This window comes from Castor canadensis, chromosome 2 (assembly GCF_047511655.1).
Source record: "Castor canadensis chromosome 2, mCasCan1.hap1v2, whole genome shotgun sequence".
Lineage (NCBI taxonomy): Eukaryota > Metazoa > Chordata > Mammalia > Rodentia > Castoridae > Castor > Castor canadensis.
This window is the reverse complement of record NC_133387.1, coordinates 198,672,453-198,696,626: the sequence shown is the minus strand read 5'-3', so window position 1 is coordinate 198,696,626 and position 24,174 is coordinate 198,672,453. Positions and strand designations below refer to the sequence as shown.

At 36.3% G+C, this 24,174-nt stretch overlaps 1 protein-coding gene across 2 annotated transcripts in view; it reads left to right on the top strand.

Moving 5' to 3' along the window:
• The window catches only part of Cntn5 (contactin 5), a 1,105,069-nt gene that overhangs the window by 964,060 nt on the left and 116,835 nt on the right, over positions 1-24,174 (top strand). For both annotated transcript variants that reach the window (XM_074066853.1, XM_074066854.1), the window contains 2 exons: positions 2,172-2,299; positions 4,515-4,690. In XM_074066853.1, the coding sequence (XP_073922954.1) occupies positions 2,172-2,299; positions 4,515-4,690 (304 nt within the window). The remainder of the gene's footprint in view (positions 1-2,171; positions 2,300-4,514; positions 4,691-24,174) is intronic.

Genomic DNA, 24,174 nt, shown 5'->3' with positions numbered 1-24,174 from the left:
GGGTTGAAATGGAATAAGCTCATATTCCACTTTTATAAAACATGAGCACTATCTGAATAATGAACAAAATTTCTCATTGGTCACTTTCACAAGCACTGCTTCCTGAATGTCTCCTAGACATGAACGACAAGATGAACTTTTCCATTCCTAGTTGGCTCATCTCTAAATTCATCTTCTTTCTTACATATTGCAAACCAAGTTTCATTCATATTGAAAACCGCATCATGTTTTTAAATCATTATCTTTATTAATGACAATATGTGAGTATAAATGCATAAGCAATGCCTCAATAGCCTACAATCTAATCTAAAACAATTGATAAATTGTTACAAAGTTCAATGTTCTTAATAACTGTCAACTGGTAAAACTAAATGCACACTTTAGATAACAAGGAATTTTATCTAAACCTTGCTAAGATTTTAAACATTTCTTTTAGTTAAATCTACTTTACTCCACTAACAACCACAACAAACAAAACCTCTCTAGATTTCTAAATGTGACCTGTTGAAAACATGATTGCTCAACCGCACAATTTAAAAGGACCACAATTGGAAAGTAAAGCATAGTTTGACTCTCACATGCTAAGTTAAATTACAAGTGGTGCAAAATAAATGGCCATCAATGTACTTCCTAAATTTGTTACAAGCCTCCACCATTCCAATGCATCGCTTCTGAACTTGAATTTTATTAACTTAGTCTTCCTTATCTTTTCTAAAAAATTTCTCAAAAATAAGAGGGTGTGGTGGCAAATGCATGCAATGCCAGCACTGGGAGCTGGAGATTCAAGGTTAGCCTGGGCTACCTAGTGAGGTCCTGTCCCCCAAAACAATGTCAGGATTACGAAAGACAAAGACTGAAGAATCACTCCAGATTAAAAGAGAAGATACTGCTCCAGATTAAAGGACTCATTATTTAAAAATAGGGTATTTCCTAAACAAAACCTACAATCCTGCCCAGTATCCCAAAAAGAACAACAACAAAAAAAAAATCTAAGAAATTGTCAAGGCGCCAGTCGGATTTTGTTTGACACACTTTCCTTCATGAAAGACCCACGATCATTTTGTGTTCCACTTCTGTTGCTCAGTACTTTTTTTAAAAGATGTTTTATTTTTAACTTTTATGTATTCTAAAACTTTTAATCAGATATTAATTATAAGCACACAATTTAAAAAATCAAATAGCCTCCCAGTGATATTCTTGAATCTTAAATAGTTCAGCATTATCATATTGACATGGAGAAAGCTACTCTCAGCAATGTGAAGACTCAGTTTTTAGTATTTTAGGGTGAGTGGAGTCACTGGTTCTGATCTGTGCAACACAGCCTCTTCCCGTTTCCTAAAATGACAAGTCCTCTAAAACAGGACAGTTGCCCTGTTCCAGGTTGCTTGTGTGCGATAATGCACAGGTGAAATCATAGGTCACACATCAGGGGCACAGAAGGTTAGAAAAGGACCCAGGTACTAATTAAACTTGAAGTCCACAAATCCCGATGATAAATGCAGAGGAGAAGATGGTGATTCCAAATGTCGACCTCATTTTCACTGAACTCTTAAAAATGTTTAATAATTCTTCAGGGTTTTCACCTTTGTATAAAACTGAAGGTCTTCTTTTCCCGAAGGTCTTGGGAGACCAGAGCTGTCACGTTCTTGTGTTTCCGAAGCGCAGCGAGAGCGGCCCGGTTAGCGGGTCACATTTTCATGCCCTTGGCGCACCCCTGGCAATACAGAGAAACGGCCATAAATCAGCTCTTGGCTGTATACAATTAATTTTATGTTCTGCTCTTGTCCTCGTCTGTGGTTTTATGCTGTTTCTTTTTCTATTTGAGTTTTGAGGTCACTCTTGGTTTGAGGTGAAATATCCAAGCTTAATATTAAAATACTGCTAGGTGATATTTACAGCAACAAGTTGTAGTAACTGAATTCAGGGTCACCTTTCTCCACAAGTTTTTAAATTAACTGTCAAGAAAAATAATTTGTGGCTCCCTTCCGCTTTTGAGTATAAGATAGGAAGCAGGCCTATGGCACGATGTATTGAGGGGAACAACATCTCCCCATCACAGCATATGTTCCTTATTATTACGTTACAAGTGGCTTCAGACTTCATCAGAGTGTCTTAACATTCAGTTGATTTGAAATAAAACAAGAAAAAAAACCTTTTTTAATAATTTTCAGAATAGCTATTCTTCCAGACGGCAGTCTGCGGATCCTAAATGCTTCTAAATCGGACGAAGGAAAGTACGTCTGCAAAGGGGAAAACATTTTCGGTTCTGCTGAACTGATAGCTTCGGTAGCTGTAAAAGGTAAGAGGACGTGGCTGAATGTGTCGCAGGCATAGTCTCACAGCCCTGTCAGAGAATGAATAAGACATGCTGGTGCACCTGTTTGCGCGTAAGTGCGCATGCCCACGTGTAAATTACGCATTACAATCTTACAACTTAGACAGCCAAATGGACACTTTCCATCATTTTGGAGAACAAAAAAAGAGGGACCCATCATTGGTAGAAATTTGAATATTTTACTTTGAACAAAATTTGGGAGAGGACAAAGAAAGTTTTTAAAACTTTATTCAGTCTCAAAATGGGGAAGCATGCCAAGAGTATAAAAATATTTTTCTTCTGCCTGGGCTGGGAATGCAGCTCTGGTAGAGCACTTGACTAAGCATGCATGGGGCATTTATTCCGTAAGAAAAAAAAATTCTCTGTACCAAAAATAATGTTAGCATCAGTCAGGAATATTCCTTTGTTCAATTAGGGATTTGGAGTAGAAAGGCAATCTCAGTGAGCACATGAGATAAACTGGTTAATGGAGATGCCCACTGATGTTTGCATCCATGGAATTTTGTAAATTTTTATTTTGAGTATAATTATTAATATTAATTAATAAATTAATAAATTTATTAATATTTATTAATAAATTAATAAATTATAAAATAATTAATTTTCTTCATTGTGCATGTTATATACAGCAAATCCTACTTTGGCTATAAAAAATATCAAAAAATTTAGGTACAGGAATGAAAACATGTCTAGAAAATGAAAGCTGGATGGTGGTGATAACACATAACACTGAATGTACTTAATGCTAATAAGCTGTACATGTAAAACATGGAACTGTTCCTTTTTCTCTGTCTTTAGATATAAAAGTGTAATTCAAGAAGCCAACACGGATAGCTTAGGAGACAGGCAAACATTAATGGAAGAAAAGTGCATAATTTATAAGATGTTTTCATTTATATAGTACAAAATTGGGATTCAACCCAGTCTCCCAGTTTCTCTCATTCCTTTTATGTGCTCATCAGTCTTTCTACAATGAGGTAATGCTGCTGAATTCACAAACTTGTTTTGTTAATTGCAAATTAAATGGACTGTGCAGTAACTCAGAATCGCTATTCCTGTATATTGTAGTTCTGTCTTCTCTGATGAATCCAGATCTTGAAGTACCTGGGCTCTAGAATGCTAATATTTGTAGTTGCTTTCCTGCCCTTTTCTTCTCAATAACTGCTCAAAAATAGAAGGACTTTGGATCTCAAAGGATCTGATAGGCAGTGAGGAGTGGCGCTATTCTCCTGTAAGCCATGGAGCTAGACAGGAAAATTAAGCTAATTGTTACTCACTGGGTCAGTCTTCTCACACTCTGTTTACCCAGTAATCTAATTAAGAAAAGATAAAACCATGAGTCCATCACCTCCCTACGTTATTCAAACCACATCCTATTGCATCCACTTGTCACCGGCTCAGCCCTTAGAGGTACAGCTCTATGGGCCTTTATTGATTCAGAGTTGTACTAAGCCATAGAAATGGTCTGTTTCAAATTTAACTGAATCATTAAGCAATTAAACACATCTTTTATTCAAAAAACATTTCTATTCAGTGTTTTTCCCTTATATAACTCAATTAAACCAAGCACAATCTATCAAATGCGATGTTTTATAATCTGCCACAAGGTGCCTATTTTACATCTTTTCCAGAGAGGCTTTTGTGGAGCACAGAGTAAACACAAGGTAGCACTGTGGTAAGGTTATATTTTTATCTCCATTGAGATAATAATCTCGAGGGAGGTGCTTTTTCTTGCCTTACAGCCTCCTGTAGCTTTTAAGGAAGTGAAATCCCCTGCATACTTCTTTCTGAGATATGCAGCTTTGCTTGAATCCTAAAAACCCATTTATTCATTTGGTGACCCTTAAATTTGGTCAGAGAGGCTATAGTTTCTCTTCCCTATTGTTCCTTTTCCAAAACATAAATTGTTGCTTCTGGTTTTGTCATCGCTTGATGTTTTTATGCGTTAATAGGAACAGGAGCTCCAAAATCATCAGTCCTTTACAAAAACATAGCAAGATATCCAGAAAGGTACGATTTCAGTTAATAATAGTTGAAAGAAGTAAAAAATCTGCAGTGTGTGTGTATCTAGTGCTGTATAGGGTCCTTGTTTAAGTTTTCCTCTGTTATTTAAAATGATAGAGGATGCAGGGAAACAGTGCTTGTTGATTGTGCTAAATAAGGTGCCTCACTCCCTTAGAACCTACAAGGATAGAACTTACTCCTAAAAGAATGGAGCTAACGGTGGGAGAAAGTGTTGTCCTTAACTGCAAAGCACTTCATGATGCCAGCTTGGATGTCACTTTCTACTGGACGCTAAAAGGACAGCCTATTGATTTCGAGAAAGAAGGTGGACATTTTGAAAGCATCAGGGCCGTAAGTTTATACATTTTTATTTTTTGAGTAATGATAATTTTAGAACTTTTGACTCAAATATAAAAATGTTGCATCTTTGAAAGGTGAAGAAAAATAGGAAAAAATCAAAATGGTTAAAATAATTTTATTTTGTGTCCTGTCCAACTGAAATCATTTATTATTTACAATTCCCAGTAAGAAATTTGAAATACATCGTGGTGTGAGTCTGGTTTCTTTGCCATTTAAAAATTATTTTAATAATATGATCAATATTTACACATGACTTCTCGAGTTGTACTGCTATACAAAGTTGTTACCATATTATTTAAAGTATCAGCAGCAATTATGATGTAATAAATATATAAGACTACCTGTTCAACTACTCAAGAAGCAGTAATTTTTGAAGATGCTTTAATCTCAAGCTACACCTATTAAACATGCAACCCGTAGTCATACATGTACGTTAACCTTAAGTGCACGTTCATCAACATACGCATCTCTTGTAATTTTTTATTTCACGTCTACACGGTAATCAACCAAATGGAGAGGGAAATGTTGTTACCCATCACACTGTCGTAAATCCATAGCAAAATGAAAGAGGCCCCTCGTCCCAAATACTCCTGGGAAATGTGAGATCAGCAGAATGAGAGAGCTAGAGGGAGAAACATAGGAACAGAGATGTCAGAGAGAGAGAGATTTGGGTGGAATCTTCTTCCTCTATTGGCCTAAGAGTTGGATCCAAATACATTCTGCCTAAAAATTCAATTTAAAAGGTTGTGTGTACTTATTAAGTTTATTTTTCCCTATATACTTTAGGAAGCATTGGAAAATCATAAGTATAGTGAGTCCAAACATTTAAACTCAACTTGGATTGTATTTTACTTTGAAGATTATTTGGCAAAAGTCCTGGACCCCACGTTGGAATTCTCTGGGATGAGTCCCAGCTCATTTCCAATGAGCTATGTAACATGAAGCTGGTCACTCAATGTGCCTAGGCCTTCCTCTCATAGACAAGTACAGTGAAAACTGGGACCAAATCCCTTTAAAATCTGATAAATTCCTATCAGTAAAAGAGTGAAGATTGCATTTGCAATGTAACCAAAATTAAACTTTCTTCCAAATTGTTCCTTTTATCCTGGTTTACTTTGCCCTTTATAGAAAATACTATATAGGAAATAATTACCAACTGCATTACTCACCCACTTATTAAATAATTTCAATTGTTATTGGCTAAGTTATATGCAAAATAAGTAGATTGTGTTCAATTAAAGTCATTTCTCTCTAATTTATGGTTTTCTTTCTTCCTTTACTTTGATTTGATAATTCCTTACTACAAATTTTATAATGCCACAAAACAAAATAAGGAAAATGTGATACAAAAGTACTACTTATTAATGAACAAAGTACCATCAAATAGTGTTATCTATAAACATTCATTTTGAGTAAGCAGATATATAAATAAAAATGTGTATAAAATAACTAATAGTCCTCGATCATGGAAGTATGTGCCCTTCTTAAAAATACTAACAGAAAAATTAATGAGCCTGTTGAAGTTATAAAAGCTTTTGTTTTTGCCTCTTAGACATTACCACTCTGTGCTGATGTCATTGATTTTTATAAATACTTTTAATGTTTTTCACAAACACCTGCTCTCTCTTTGCATATATGCTCTATTTTTTGAGAAGTGTAAAAGTGAGTATTTACTCCATGACAACCCATGGAGTTACAAGGTGTGGAAGCTAAGCTTTGGAGTGACAAAATACGTATCATTAAGGTAACATAGGACTTACCGCTTTTAGCATATTTGGAATAATTTATAAAAATATGTATGTACTTGAAATTTTTGATAGCTTCAAAACCATAAAAGGCAAAAGAGATGGTTTGTCACCTTTCTCTTGATTGCTTCAAGGACACAGGCTAGAAAGAATACCACTGCAGGACAAGGAATACAAGAAAATTCTATTCCCTTCTCTACGTGACATGTGTGTGGGAAATACGTTTTAGGAAGAGGAACAAAACTTATTTAGAAAGGAGATTTGGAGGCTTTCTAAACTTGTAACTACTTTGTCTGGGAAGCCAAGGGAAGAAAATTTTCTAAGTCAGGGGGCAGGACAGGTCTCAGAGGAAAGCTAGGTAGGGTTACCTAAGGGCTGCTCTGTGTTCCAAGGAGAGTTGTTAGAGGTCACCTTAGGGGTCCCGGTTAGCACAGAAGAGTAAGAAGGCCAAATAAGGTGCAGGGTCCTAAGACCAAGCAGAGCGCGCCTTTGACTGGATGCTCCCGGCCAACTGCCCTGGGACAGGACCTGCCAGAGAAAGATTGAAGGGGATGAAGCCAAAGAGAAGGGGAAACTGCAGCATGTTTCCATAGCACAGGGTCGAAGAAATCAACTGAATTTCAGGGTGGTGGAGAGGGGAAAGGGTCTCAAGAGTGTTGCTATTCAGCGTTTGACTCCTATGAAGATCGATGCAACGAGGTTCCTTACTTTTCAACTAGTTATTGGTGTCTTTTATACATAGCTATTAGTTTGTGGATGAAATTACTTAAAAACTTTATGTGTAGCTTTTATATATGTTATGTAGACTATTGCTTTGGAAATGCATGTCAAGAAAATAAATAAATATAATCCCATCAGGTTAAAAATACAATATTATTACTTTGAAATTTAAGACATCTATAATGAAAATTCTTACATCTCTTTTTCTGCATTCTGAGGCTTTGTTTTCACCAACCCTGAAACTTGACTAATCCTGAGGGAATCCATGGCTGAAGCCACAGTTAGAAGGGGCCAAGCAATCAGTCCATAAATACTTGGTCCCATCTTACCTTATCACTTTTGGCAATTGACATGAATAAACGAAACATGGCAAATTAATGATTCTATTCTTAAATGTTCAGTTAGATTCAGTTTTAATGATTCTATCCTTAAATATTTAGTTAGATTCAGTTCTATGAGCTAAGTGTTTGGAGACTCCAAAGTCAAAGACATGGTTCTTCACCCCCAGGAGGGCACAATTTTAGGAGAGAAGGATGGGCTAGAAGTCTGTTCCAGCAGAGCACTGCATGCTCCCAGCTGGCACAAAGAGTTCATATTTGAAATGGCAATAGAGAGGTGGAATTTAGCCAGGTACCTAGAAGAACTTGAATTTCAGACAGAGTGAGCTGGTCAAGCAAAGACAGACACGAGAGTTTAGCACATATCTCAGGAAAAGTCAGGAACCAGAGGTGTGGGCAGCAAAGTGAGGGTGCACAGTAGACAAAAAAATCAATATTTGTTGAGTAAATTTAACAGAGAGCAGCTGGGGCTTCGTGGTAAAAGGCATTGATTTCTGAGCTGTACAATTTAGGTTGGGACCAGGGAATCTTGTGGTTCCAGTTTTCTTTCTTTTTTTTTTTAGAATGATAATTCTGTCAACTGTGTGGAGCAGGGACCAAATAGTGTGTGGAGTTTACATTTCAACCAGAATGCTTAAGTAGAACTTATAAGAAGAAAACAGTTGTTATAGGATTTGACTCCAAACTATCACGTCATTATCAAATAAAAGCACTTAGAGTCACTTTGACACACTTCTTTATGTTGGTCAGAGTCAGGAACTTCTCCTCTTGTGGTATCGAATAGCACCAGAATATTGCAGGTGACCCCCAAAGCACTGTCCTAATAGAGGACTAAGTTGATCCATTGTTTTCCAGAAACTTGAAATTCCCATGTACTCATTTGGAATATAAGCAAGTTTTAATACTTACAATCTATAAAGAACTGCTGCACTGAATGTCATGGCAGCCTGTAATTTGACAGAGAAAAAAATGTCACACATCAGAATAGTCCCCTAAAGAATTGCCCTTCCCATTGCGAACTTGCTAAATTGCAAATAAAGACAAAGCTGAGTCAACCTGCTGCATAGCTGCACTGGATGCCTGGTCCTTTGCACTTGCTCTAGTCTCTGGACAGCAAGAAGAAAACAAAAAGGTAGAAAGGCAGGGTGGGAACTTTGTACCCCACTTTTTAGTGAGAAAAATGAAGAATAAGGCTTTAGAAAGTCATACACATGATTTGCAAATTGGGGTAACAAGATAATTTAAAACTACTACATTATGTTGACTCTTCTTTATAACACTCACGCTATCCAGTCATTGACTACCTAGCATGTGTTCAACCCTTGTCTATAAACAGTGGGGAACAAAAATAAAAGGGAGTTTCTATCCCAATCTTCAATAAGGATAAAGATGACGCAGGACATGAAGAAATTTAAGAAATATATTACCACAACAATGCTATTTTTCACAACCAACACATCCAAATATTGTTCGAGATTAGAAAAGATTAATGCAAACTTCAGTCCTGTGGAGATATCCAAAACCAAAAGTTGAGCACTTAGTATTAGTCAATCACTGAGCTAACATATACACACTCACTGACTCTTCATAAGAAGTAATATTATTTTGCAGAGCATGCTACATGAACCAGAACTGAGAGAGTAAATGTAGGACAGGCAAAACTGGAAAAGAAAGGCATTCTAAGGTAGAGAAAAGACACTGTATCTCAACACTGTGAGAGAGCTTACAGTTCATTGAGTTTGTCTTAGGCTGATGGCTGGATTCTCCTTCAAGGGTAGAGTACACTCGGATCCTGCCAGCAATGAGGGACCCACACACCTCTGAAGGGGTCCATGCCATTCCCAATCAGATCAGAGGGTCAGAAAATTGAAAAGTGGGAATAATTTTAATATCCTATAATTCAACTATAGGAATCATAAAGAAACAGGCATGATTCTTACACATGGATTTTGTGGATTATTAGGTAGATTAAAAAGAGCAAGAATATAAACCTCCTAATGCCTTGAGAAGTTCATATTAGCTGAAATGCTCTAGCCACATCAGTTTCCCTGTTATGGACACTTCCAGTTTAACCTCTAGTCTCTCAGGAGTAAAAGTTTCAGAATAAAATTCTGTGAGTGCTCAATTGACTCTTCTCTTTCTTGATGAATATTAGAGTAAAAATCAATGAACTCATTGGACACATTGTTCACTGAAGCACAAAGCTAGGAGAGGTTCGTCAGCATCTGATGCAACCTCTTCATCAAACTGACATGCTTAAATCCTGGAGCCATTACCTTCCAAATCAGGAAGTACCCTACCAAGGTCTAGCAGAGTCACACATTCTGTCTGCCCGTGTTTATTACTAATACTCACACTTTCAAGACAATATGGGCTTCTGAACTCTAGTTCTACCACTCACTGTGTGGCACCAGGACTCATGCTTCCTGACAGCTCAAGCTGCTGCCTTCTGGATCTTTATCTTGCTCTGAGTCCTGGAAAGCAGGTAATCTACCAACTTTCTATTTTCTCCTACAGTCTCTTGACTGCCAGACACCTACCAATATTTCAAATAACTCAACAAAAATCAGTCTTTAATTGTAATGGAACAGAAACATGCAGTAACCATGAACCAAAGCTTGGGCTGATGTGGAGACTGGTTCCTTTCAAGTCTTAGAATTTTCAGACTGTTTCAGGAAATTGTACCTATCTACTCTCCCCCTACTAGTCCACGTTAAAAAACAAAGCTCCTCTACCCACTGTCTTTTCAAAGTAGAAATATTCCCATAGCAAGTAAGAATGCCCATCGTTTCCTGGATGTTTCCATGTTTAATGTGGTCATATGCCAAAATATGCCACCTAAATCTATGATTCTACAACATTTTGCATAGTAATGAAGTAAGTTAAATTCCGGGATGCTAAAAGCAGAGGCTAACATATTGTCTCATTTTTTAATCACTTTGCACTAAGTATACTTACAAAATAGCTATTTAGTCAGTGCTTACTGAATAAAAAAGCCTTGATAAAAATCATTTTCTCAGCTTAGACAATTATGTATTCTTTCAGTAGTTTTAATATCATTAAATACCTATTATTTTTTTTTGAATTTTACACAAGATTAGATTTTTCTTTTAGTACAGTTTGGAGTTGAATGGAAGACGACTGCCCTTAGACGGTATCTAAGACAGCCCACAATTGAGGGAGCATTCCTTAATTCTTAATTCCCAGTGTATAATCTGTGGATCACAATACAGTCAGGATCACAGCAGAATAGTAATGCTGTGTTGATGATCCAGTTCCATTTTTACTCTGATTGACAGAATATCCCCCAAAGCAGACAATGTGTGACTATTCACTTTTTGCAGGTTGTCACATTTGGTAAAATCAGATAATGTCTCAAAATTCTCACATATGAAAAGGACAGATTTAGCCACCCAATTCACAAGCTTTACTTGTTTAAATACAATCCACTAAAATAAGCCTCTACGCGTGGTATTGTAATAAGGTATAGAGCGTATTTAGTTAATTGAGCCTCAAATTCTAACAGTTGCTTTATCTTTATGGCTTTCATAGCATTACATGTGGTGTGAGTAATTATTAGTATCCCTGCAATGAGTTTGGAGGCAGAACTACAGGTCTTTTTGTTTTAATTTATTTTGTTTTTTGAGAAGGAGAAGGGAAATATAGCTCCTTGTCTCTAGAAGTCAATTTTAGCTGTGGACCTTGCTGGGCAAAATCAAATCAATAGTCTGGGTTCTGTCATCTCTCAGAGAAACAAAGCACCATACATCCCAGATGCAGGGGGGATATCTCAGGTTATTAGATTGGGAAAGGTAAAGAATGAGAAATACAAAACACCCTTTAATCCTTAATAGAACTGGCTGTTCTAGATTGTAAACACCAGAAGTGAAATGTGCTGCTAGCTACTAACTCCAGAAATTAATACATGTTTATATGCATCGAGCACTCCAAATATTTTCTCTTTTATCTTTTTCCAAGTTCATTTTATGTCCCACGCACATAACTACATTTCTTTAATCCTATAGTCTCCTTGGGTTGATTTCTTCTAATCCAACCAAGAAGACAATTGTTCTGGAACAAAGTGCTTGTGCCCTTTCAAAATGTGACCATGAGTAAGCTCCATTGTTTTTGTTCCTTCTTTGAGCATAAAGTCTATCTGACTTATATTAGTCAAGCTTGTAAACCAAATTTTAATTGGCTTAATAAAATTAAACTACCTATCTTTAGGTTACTTTTAACAATGAATTACTTAGGCATATTAGTCTTTCTAAAGTGCATAACAAACTTTTAATTCAAATTTCTGTAATTATCCTGTAAGTGTACATTGAAGAGTAATCAACAGATTATTTTATGAGCCAGTAAATTTTTTATAAAGTATATAAACTGTTTATAATGAATCAATGAATAACCAAATAAGTACACATCATATCCAGCCTTTAAATTATAAAGTTATCCCCACACGGTTCACTCCTATCAAATGTTCAAGTTACTGAAATGAGTACCTATGTTATCTTTATTGTCTGTACTCATATTTTCTCATTATTTCAATTTTTACATAATCAGCTCCTTTTTTATTTCTTGAGACTGCAATTCACATTATCTCTATTGCCTTTTTATTTTCTTCTTATTTTAGTTTTGTTGTGCTGGGGGTACATTGTGACATTGACCAAAGATCCTACAATATTGCCTTCTTACCTTCTTGTAATCCTCTCCCACCCACTATTTCTTGTTGACTTGTGAGCCTGTTCAAACAAATTGAGTTAGAAAAGATAACTAACATGTCAACTTTACTGCAGACATCATAAGCCAGCATAGTAGATGCTGTGGTGAGCTGTCAGCACACCTTCAATACTGAAGGACTCCTTCCCCGAGTTACTGAGTACTGATGGCTGACAACTCTTAGCTGTGACCCGCTATGGAAATTGCCTCTGTCCAAGGGAAGTTGTCTGGTCTATTTATGGTACACTCCCTGACCTGTGCCTCATGCACAGGGTGATGAGTAAGCAGGGATATTATGCAGACCACTCCCCTTGCATGAAATTGAGTAAACTCTGAAAGGTCATCTCAGCTTCAGAGTTCTCCATAGGATCCTCTGAGATTCTTATTGTGAGTACATCACAGTCAAACATCCCCTCTGCCCAATGCTGTTTTCTTCATGTCTTCTTAAGTGTTGATCCCATTATGGCACCCCACAATAGATTCTCCACCTCAGAGTCTACTTCTCTGAATCCTAATCTAACCATGACGACAAATGTCATCACTGAGAAAACACTATTCATAGGTAAGACTAATAACAAAGTAACAATAGCTCCCGTCTATTGAATGCCTACAAGAAGTACAGTAATGTGGTAGGCTTTTCAAATGTTATCTGACTATAAATACTCTGTGTAGGAACTTATTTCACACAAGGAAGAAGGAAATGAAATTCAGAAAGATAAGCAGCTTTCCCAAATACAATCACTGTGTACAAGGGTTATTCAAAATAGGACTGGAACACAAGACAACCCTACCTTTTTACAAACCTAGAACATATCTAAAACTATTTAGCAAGATATTATTTTAAGTCTCTTACTTTTTTTCTGTAAGTTTTAACATTAAATTATATCATCTTGTAAATATTATACATAAAAATTGTGATGCAATTATTTTCATTTCTGGTAAGAGTTTATTTGAGCAGAGAAAAATCCATGATTCAGGCAACAGTCGGAACTGAAAAATTCACAGAGCTCTGCCCATCAGAGTAAGCAGCAAGCTTTTTAAGACACAGAAGAATGACCCACTTGGCTGTTGATAGGATCTGCCTTATTTGGGCATGGGGTAACGAATTAGCTGCATGTTACTGGCTGAAACCCAACTGCTTTGTGATTGGGATCAAGGGTACACTCTGAGCTAGGCTTTCAATTTGTTTACATACTAAGTTAGGTTGCACTTCAATACCTCAAGATGTGGAGGCAGCCTCAGGCCAAATTTTTAACTTAACAAGACCTAAGCTGAAAGATATAAAGAAATTCACATCTTGAAGGAACCCTTTAACCCATGTTCTCTCCTATGCATTATTTATTTGACTCCCGCAACACTGTAAGCCAGGAAATTACACGCAGATGAAGAAACTGAGCCCCAGGAAGGGAGAGGTAAACAGCCTCCATATCAATGGTGTGATCAACCCAAGCCCATTTATGACATAGCCATCATTATCACCTAGGCGTTTTTGAGTCTACCACCTTCATTGCCATGAATGACTTTCTAACTATAATTGTTTGCTGTGGCTTTCTGAAAACTAAGAACACACAGAGACTGTGACCCTGCTCTGCAGGTCACCTCTTTAGCCATGCAAATAAACTACCACTAAACAGTTGACCACCACTAAAACATTACAGTCATGTTCAGAGAGACAGAAGCTTCACATTGTTTTAAATCTTCCCATAGAGCGTATTGCAAATGCATTGAAAATATCCTAAAATATCCAATATGCCTGACTCTTCAGATGTTCCGTGGGTGTGTTTTCCCATTAATTAAAGCACCCACCTTCTGGCTGCTCTAACTGTTCCATTTTTTTAGTATGTGAACACATTTTTTGAGATTTCCTTTTTAGTCTTTTGAAGATTCTCTCAAACTGGATTTGAGATACAGTATGTTACATTGCACTTAGAGCTAGAGTTGAGTACAGTGTGAACATTTCAACTGTTCTTCCACACATGGACACTTAAAATCCTATCTGTTTTTACTGACCATGTAGTTACAGCTTGATTTCATGTGATTTTTTGGCCATCAAAATCGAGTTTTCAAATCATAAAGCCTGAGAGTCTCATATTCTTCGCTTTTCCTTGTCCTCATATCCAGGAGGTATGCAAATCCGGATAATTCTGTCTTGAATCTGTTGACTCCCCTACTCCTAGGATCAAGTTTCTTTTATCAGCAGTTTCTACTGCTGTCATCTCATCACCCCATAAACTGCAGTCACCATCATTGTGGTGTTTCTAACAAGCCAATTTTTGTCACACCACACCTCCTAGGATTACACAAATATACACACACAAATACATGCACAGAAATTCCACATCCCGGATCTAACTGCAACCTACTTTGCAAACTTGATTTTCCACCATTTCTCCTGTATGCTTTGTTTTACAACAAAGCGTAATTATTCTGTGACATGTCTGGCAGGCTCATCCATGGACAAGGATACTCTTCCCTCACTTGTAAACTGCACTCTTCATTTTCCCTAAGACCCAGCTTGACTTTTTTCACCAGTGCTTCCATTGTACCTCATGCATCTTCCACCAGAGCAAGGGCCAAACGCTGCTGTAAATGTAAATTCCAGAAGATAGAAACATGCTTACTTTCTGAACTTAACATCATCTCTGGGTGCACAATTAAGACTAAATAAATATGTACAGTTACTCAGTGGAGGTAGGAGCATGTGAACTAGCCTTTTTGAATAGGCCATGAAGAAAAAAACATTGACTGTAATAGCTAATCTTTTAATTTTAGTAAACAAAGTTTCTAACTTCTTTTGTCAAGGATGTTGGTGATTAATATTTTTATCCACTTTGCTTCACATTAAAAATTAAGTATTATAGTACTGTGATGTTTCTCTACCAACTACAATCAAGGAGTCCTCAATGAAAGAAAATACAGGATTGGGCACAGTGGCTAACACCTGTTATCCAGTGACTTGGGAGGTGGAGTTAGGAGGATCTTGGTTTGAGGCCACTTGGGCAAAAAAGTTGATGAGATCTTATCTCAAAACGAGCCAGGTGTGTGGCTCATGCCTGTAATGATAGCTACACAGGACCCCATCTGAAAAATAACTAAACCAAAAGAGCCTACAGGTGTGGCTCAAGTGGTAGAGTACTTTACTTGAAAGCTTGAGGTCCCATACTAACAAAAATAAATAGGTAAAAAGCTTAATAGCAGAGAAAAATGAATTCTAGTTAATAATGTTGAAGAAAGGCTTTGTGTTATTCTGAAAAGAATGCCGTACCTATATCCATGTGTGGGGAGGATATAGTCTACCCGCAGAGTGAGGAAACACAGTATAATAAGGTCCTTAATATTAGCATTTCACACTGTAGGAATGATATATAGAAGATTTTTCTTTTTAGTTTTTGAAAGCCTTGATTAAATAAAAGATCTTCCCTATTATTTAGTCCCATGTAAGGTTTAGGATTTTTATCAGCAAACACAGTCCTGTTCTTACATTTCATATGTAGGTACCCCATGCTAGACTGAATACTACATTATTTCTCAAAGCGATTTACAAAGAATTGGGTTTTTGAGAAGTTATTATTTCCAAGACACCTTTGAAATTCTACCTTTATTTCACAATTTCTCTTTCTGCATCTGTTTTGTATCAAATTCTAAAGGATGCCTAAGTGTTATGATGTCTTTAGTGCTTAGCTTTTCAAAATTCCCTAGTTTCTTTCATGGATTATTTTTACCACATTACAATGTAAGTCTAAAATTAATAACTCAGTAGGTAGCACCTCAAATATGTTTTCTCCCTTAGGAAGAGGAAATTTTAGAAATAATGATTGGACTATTATTCACTTCCTTTCTTCATCTGATATCCCTTTATTAAGGGCAGTGAAAAGGTCAACATAGAGTTTAGAAAGTATGGCACCATTATCTTCAATAAATAGTTGATGGACCTAAACAGTACCAGTGCACAATATATATAAATTCTGAATTTATCTCCATTCCACACAGATTAATCTAGCCCTTCTTCACCAGGATCTAGTGATAACTAATAATATATATTTCAAGTTGAGAGTGCTGCCTCTGAGAAGCTTAGTGATGAGTAGGGTGGCTCATGCCTGTAGTCCCAGCCTCTTGGGAGGAAGGGATAGGAGGATTTCAGTCCACGTTAGCAAGACTCTACTTCAATAGACAAGCCCGGCGTGATGGTTCAGGCCTGTGATCCCAAGTGGGCAGGAGGTAGAAGAATGATCGCAGCCCAAGCACAACAACTTAACTGAAAATTAAACTAAGGCAAAAAGGGCTGGGGTGTGGATCAAGTGCAAGAGCTCTTGCTTAGCAAGTACAAGGTCTTGGGTTCAAACCCCAGTACTGTAATTTAAAAAAAATGTTTAGAGTATCAGAGAGGAACAGAAATGTAAACAAACATGCATCAGGAGCCATGGGAGAAATGTGCTCAGGTAGCTGAGCGTGTACCTCACCCAACCTGTGTGGGCAGACTTCATGAATATTATCTGAAAAGTATTCATGAATATGGAATTTTGCAACAAAGCATGGACAAGAAACAGAAGGAAAAAAGATATTACAGGTAGAGGCACCGAGAAGGTACTGAGGTTTTGACTTCTAAATCCCAAAACCAAATTTTGCTGTTACTGTCAAAGCTACCGTCACTTAAGAGGTTACAGTAGCCACTGTATCTTAGAGATGGCTTCTCATGCCACACTTGAGAGGTAAGTAAATGGGCAGGATTTCTCTTCGCTTCCATTAGAGGAAGTTACGTATACGTAGCACAAGTAAAGTTGCCAGAGTTTTTCCATATTAAATCCAGGGATAAACTGTACATTGCTCAGCATAAATATATGTGTTTTACATAAATTTAAATGTCGCTTGAAGCTTTCTGTGGAATATATAAAATAGCAATTAACTATTGCAATATTAAGATTCAACACTCAGGGCCATTGAGATAAATCATTCCTTGAGGACCATGTGACACTTTCCAAGAGGCTGTGTTTTACTCCCGAGGCAGTTCTGAGAACAAAATGCAGTTAATGAAAACAGAGACTAAGACTAGAATTCTTGTTTCCTTCCACATTTATTCTGTTACTAAACCATAAATTTTTTCAGGACAGTGATATTCGTCCTACTTACCATTCCCAGCAACGAACAGCAGGACTGGCAGATATATTTGCTAAATGAAGTATTATATGTGTTAAATAAAATATTTGTAAAGTTAATTATAAAAGCCAGTAGAATTTTATCTTCTCATATATAGTCAGTGCCTCATTTCCTTACTCCATTGAAAATATGCGTATATAAATATCAGAATTTTTAACACATTCATTCACTTTATAGGAATTTAATGATTAACTATAATGTGTAGATTAACTACTGGGGTGGGAAATAAATGGTTGGATTAGACTTGGCCTCTACTTCCCGAGTTCTTAGTCTAATTTAACAGACAGACTTTTCAGTAACGATTTCATCTTTATAGTGTCAAGATATGTATACTGATGAAATAAACTCTAGAGGAGAAATCTGAATTATTAACCAGCCTTGTCATTGGCGGAAAGACATGCCTTAGAAGTAATGTTCAAGTGAATTCAAGTGAGCTCTTACTGAAGGTTAATCAACTATTATGACATAGGGTAATAATCTGATTAATAATTTGTAAGTTCACTTAAAATCATCTGTTTCTCATTATATATGCTAAATGTTCTATAAAACCAAAAGAATTAACCATTTATTTTGAAGCAAATTCAGTTGCACAGCTAGGATGCACTGACTATGAAGGTATGACATTAAAAAAAAATAGTTCAAGGACCACATTTCAAGAAATCTGGTTGAAACTGTAATATGCTATTGATCACCCCAAAAATAAGTACAACACATGGAAAAATCTGTTTTGAGGTATTTATTAAATACAGTTCTTTATTTTGTAAGTATTCCTGAAGCCTACCATCCAGTTCCCGTTGTCCATCACTTAAACAGTAAGAAATACTGGACTGCTTTTGACCATGCTTCTGTGAAGAACTCTGTGACATGCTTTGCTCATGTGACCATCCCGTCATCCATCAGTGTGATCAGGCCAGAACAGTGACTCTGGTGCTTAAAATAACCTTCGTGTTAAAGATGCAGCATTTCAGTAACAATGTTTCCATATGCTTTTAAGAATAATCAGGCACAAGAAATTAATGTTCATTTTTTTTAGCTAACTTTTCAAGTTTTGCCCACAGTGCTGTTTCTCACCACATTTTGTCTTCATCAAAATTCTGACTATAATAATTCGCTGATAAGTTTCATTATTGTGTCTTGGGTGTGGAGATTTAAATATCTTTAGAGGAGAAAACTTAAAATCTTGACTAATACTTTCCGTACATCTTCTATAACTATACAAAATGAATTAAGGAGCAATTGTGAAAACTACAGATGTGAGAATTATATACAATGTGTATCAGTTTTCTTGCTAAAACAAATCTTGCACAAACTTAGTGACTTCAAACAACTAGTTATTTAGTCCTTGATTCTATCCATTGGGTTGAGCTCAGCTGGAATTCACTTGCTAGAATAAAGAAGACTCAGGATCCATCTGCAATCAGCCACCAGGAAACTTCAAGACACAAATTTTGGAGGTCAGCTGGCTATCGGCTGGAGCTACATGGGCAAGAGGACCACAGGTTTCTCATCACCCACGGGATAGCCCAGGTTTCCCCACATGAACGTCTCAAGGATCTAGCCCCAACAACAGAAGCTTCAAGACATACTAACCTAGGCTCTAATTGCTCAAGGCCATGTCTGCCACATCCCGTCAGGTAAGACAAGACAGACGGCTGTACCAGCCAGAAAGGCTGGGGAAATAAACTTTACCACTCGTTGGGAGGAGCTTTTAAGTAGTATGGTCATTTTTGCAGTAAACCACCATCTGTCCTGGCTACAAGTTTTATATTTTTCCAACTCGAAAACCTTATCCCAGGGTTCACAGAAGTCTTATTAAGTCTTGGTTCCAAATTTATCTTCTAGTTAGCTTTTGCTGTACAACAAACTTCTCCAAAGTTTGGGTCGATAATTTGAGCTGGACTCAATTGAGCAGTTTTTCTCATTTCAGCAGGGCTCATTAATGCAGCTGCAGTCAGGTATCAGGAGGCCTGGGAGCTGTTTGAGGGAAGGAGCAACTAGGGTAGCTTGTCTCTCATCCTGCAGCAGGAAAGTCCAAGCTGTGTCATGTGGCTGTCACAGGGTTCCAAAACAGCAATCACCAGACACATTGCAAATGTCTCTGTGTTTTGTGTTTGCTAATGTCTTATTGACAGTGCAAGTCACTTAGTAAGGCACAAAGTCACTACAGGAGATTTCTAAGACCTCAGATCCAGGAAGGCATGAAAAACTTTGGGGCCATTGCTGCACCAATCTGTCACACAACCTAAACACTAAATTTTCAGCACCAAATGATCCTTACCATCAATTAGGATATCCTTCCTGATGCTAAACTAATATCTACATTATACGTGTGGTGTTATGGGGGCGGTGAATCATTGGAAAGATGACTCTGCACAAGTCTAAAACGCTATTAACACAAAGTAGGTAAACTGCTTTCACCAAAGGGAACAGTAACTATCCGAACTGACCCTCTTTGATTGAAGTAAGGGCAGCCAAGCGCTTGATCTGGTTACACAGAGTCATTTTAACATTTAATATGGTTCGTGTTCTCTCTTAAAATGTTAGGTAACTGTAATCAATTACTTTGTTAAAAGAAAACTGGTAACAGTTAATGAAAAGATATATTAGTTGGTATTTCACAAAAATTGCTCATATGAATAACAATTATAATATTTGTTACATCATCTGTCTGAAATAATCTACATTAAATAATTCCATCAGAGTTGCTTATAGTGATAGCAAGGTCGTTACTGTATTTTGATAACAAAAGCAGATATACTTATTAATGAACTGCTATAAACTATAATTATGTCTAAAAATGAAATATCCTGGATATTCCACACACCCAAAGAATTCATAGACTCTTATCCAGTTGTTCCTCATAACTGATGGGGGTGTCATTATCTTATTATTGTTGATTTTGTACAGCTTCAACTATTGGAGACAATGAAAGTATTCATGAAAATGTGTGAAGCCTAAAATTCAGTTACCTGTTTGAAATCTGCAATAATAGACTTATCTTAGGAAAATCATAGAGATTCTAAACATAGCCTAAATTCTTCCATTTTCCTCTTTCCCACTCAGTAATTCTGTTTCCTATGCCACTTAGTTATGTACTCTATTGTGCTTGCAACTGTGGTTTTAAGTTGTAATAAGGGATTGTTCAGATTATAGGATATTGTGTTCCTCATTAAATATTAGACTTCAGAATGCTGGAGATTTTCAAAGTTATTAAAACATACTTGAAGATAAAAGCAAAGATGACTAATATATATTGATTAAGGAATTTGAGATTTGACAAAGTTTAAAATGAATGTAGTTCACATTAAATAGTTTAGCTGAATTGCTAGGACTCAGGCATGAAACTTGCTACTGTGAACACAGCAGCAGGAAACTTTTCTTCCAGAGGTGTCTTTTCAGCAGTTAATGCCAAAGAATACCATGAATCCCATCAAAGTCAAAATATATACTGGATGTGATATTATGTCAATACACAAACTAAGAGGACTCTAAAGCCTGACCTTAATTCATGCCATTATACAACAAAAGCTAATTCAAATACAGATTTCATATTGGTCTGCAAAGAAGTCCCACAGGCAGGTAAAATAATTTTATAGAAATATAACTGAGTATTTCTAGGTAGTCAACACATTGTACAATGTCTTTAATTAAGACAAAAATAAAAGCTATTTTTAATGAAATAATCATCTTTTATTAAGTCTTATAGTATGTTTGGCATGACAAGAAGTATAAAGACTTCAAAAGGACAAAATCTGTTAGGTCTTCAGTGATTTAAAAAATGAATTGCTATAAACAACTAAAAATACAAAAACAGCAAAATGCCTATAAAACTGAAGGCAGATATATAGGAAATCTGACTTCTGTGCCACTGAAAGCTAATCAAAAATTTAAAAGCATTCCTTGAAAAATTAATGTTACAACTGTCAAAATGAAACACAATGCACTTTCCCAAGGAAATCTGAATGTTAGCTTCCAAATGACATATTTAAAAATAAAATTAAGTGGCTGTATCTCAACAGAAATAGCATCCCAAAGGCAGTATTCCTAATAGAACTATAAATACAATGTTAAATAAAGATTTAAGTCTTTATTCTGCTTGGAGCATACAAGAGACACACAGCTCTAGTCAATCTGATGCTCCAGAGAGTAGTTATAAAATGTCACCTTCCATGGATTTAGAAGTTCTTGAGCAGCAATTGAGCTCTCACTTCATATGTATTATGTCATCAACTCCACAGACCTGTAATTCATGGTAAAAGCAATGCAACAGCTTTTGGAAATACAGTTGCCTGCATTTTCCCAATTCCAACAGATTGAATAGGTAAGGAAAATAGACAATACCAGAGAACTTTGTACTACCTTCCCCAAGATTAACTAAAAGAGAACATTTGCAAAGAGGCTTTAAAAAAATGCATGAAGGGCAATGTCTAGTGAAGCCAATAGAATGAAGCTGTGGATTGCTATCAAACAACATAGTGCTAGACCAGGCTGATAGTCAACAAAAACAAATGTGAACACTTTTTTAACAGATACTTTGGAAAGAGTCATAATGAGATTAAGTTCCAGATGGCCATCTAGTTATAAACAAAGGGACACCATCACTTGAATACAGTGTAGGAAGAGCCATTTATCAGGGTATGGATTGCTTTTGCAAGACAAGCTAATGTATAATATCTGCAGCTGTTAATAAGCTCTTTAGCATTGTGTGTGTCCCTGGCAATCATCTCTTTAAGGTATAAGTCAAAATAAGTTTTCCATATTTTCAACCTTTCAAAATTATGTAAATGATCCAAGCTTATTATAGAGCACTTGAACATACTAAAAGTAGGGAGAAGAAGGGTCACCCTATTTTGAGACCCCCCAACTCTGGGGGTGCCACTCTCTCACTTTACTCTTTCCTCTCAATAAACTCTTCTGCTTTACACTTTGAAAAAAAAAGTAGAAAGGAAGAAATTAAAAATAATTTAGTATCACACAACTTTAAGATATTTACCACAAAACTGTCACAATGAAACCCCTTTGTACTAATGTATGCCAATAAAAATAATTTTTAAAAAACATATTCACCACTAATATTCTGGCCATGTTCTTCTGTATCCCTTCAAGCATATAGACACACACTTTACACAGGTGAGATAGTGGCATATATGGTTATTTTTTCATTTTTTTAGCACAACATTCATTGTAGAAGGGATTCATTGTGACATTTCTGAATAGCCTTACATCATACATTGGTTAGGTTCACCTCCACCATCCCTCTCACTCATCCCCCTACCCCTAAAACAATTGCAACAGGTTCATCGTTCCATTTCATATATGTATAGAAAGCATGTTGACTCCTTCATCTCCTCCACTCACTCCTCCCCCTCCACAGGACCTATTTTATAGACCTGTCCTTCATTTTTAATCCCAAAGTCAGTGTTCAATTAGGTTTCTTGATGTATCAGCTGTAAACATACTGAACTTTGATCAGCTCAACCCCCTCTACTACTCTGCTTTAAGAGACCACCTTCTCCCCTCCTACAGTTATCATCTCATTGCAGTATCTCCCCATTGAGCTGTTTAATATCCTAATATGTAGCCTGTATTTCCCTCTGTACTATTTTAGCTCAGGCAAGTTTACATATGAATGCAGAGATTTTGTCATCGTTTTGCAAAAACTCAATCACAGCATACTTTTTCTGTACCCAATTATGTTCATTCATTAATCATCTTGAAAATTCCATGTCACATGGTTTAACTCTCATTTATTCATTTCAATAGATTCAAATTATTCCCCATAGAATGACTGTATCTCAATTTATTTAACCATTTTCCTATTAAAATCTTATCTTTCTCTCCTGTTTGGAGAAACTTATGAACAGTATTGCAGGAAACATCTTTCAACATCCCGTTCCCAGGAATGGGTTATATTACCATTTATTACAAGAATAAAGCTATTTTCAATTTAAATAGCTGCTGCCGTACTTTTGTACACATTATGCAATATCAAAGTACATTACTGGACAATGGTATTATACAGTAAAAGATTATAGGACAGGAGAGAAAGAGTTCTCAGTGTCAACCTGACTTTTTCCCTAGTTGGCTCTATGCCCTTGCATCAGTCATGCCATCTGTGTGGGTTTCATCTTCAAAATGAAGAGCTCAATGTAAATGATACTTAATGTTACCATTTAATTCTAAAGTCCAAGATTTTCCTGTTTATATTCAAAAACTAAAATCTAACCAACTCTGTAGATATGGCATCAAGTAACATGAAATTGGCTAAAAAGACTTAGCAGTGAACATCAACTGATTTTCGAGAGGGATCACTGATAGCTCCCCACACACTGATAGCTCTTTTTAAATATTGCAAATTTACTCAAATCATTGAAAGATAACTTAAAGCCTCATATACTATCTGAACTGAAAAATTCTTGATGCAGAGTAAGTTCTAAATTGGAAAAAAATCAAATCAGAATTCTTCCCTATGTCTAAGAAACTGTTTGTATACATAATATCAATTGCAGAATACATATTCTTCTCATCTGCACATGGAACATCCTCCAGGGTAGACCATACAAGTAGCTACTCAAAAAATTTAAAGAAATATTGAAATCATATTCCATAACTTTTGTGACCATAACACAATAAAGCTAGAAGTCAATAAGAAAAAATTTGGAAGCTACTCAAATACATGGGAATTAGATGACTTACTTTGGAATAACCAATCAATCATGAATGAAATAAAAAAATATAAAACTTTCTTGAAGCAAATGAAAATGGAGACACATATCTAAAACTATGGGATCCAGAAAAT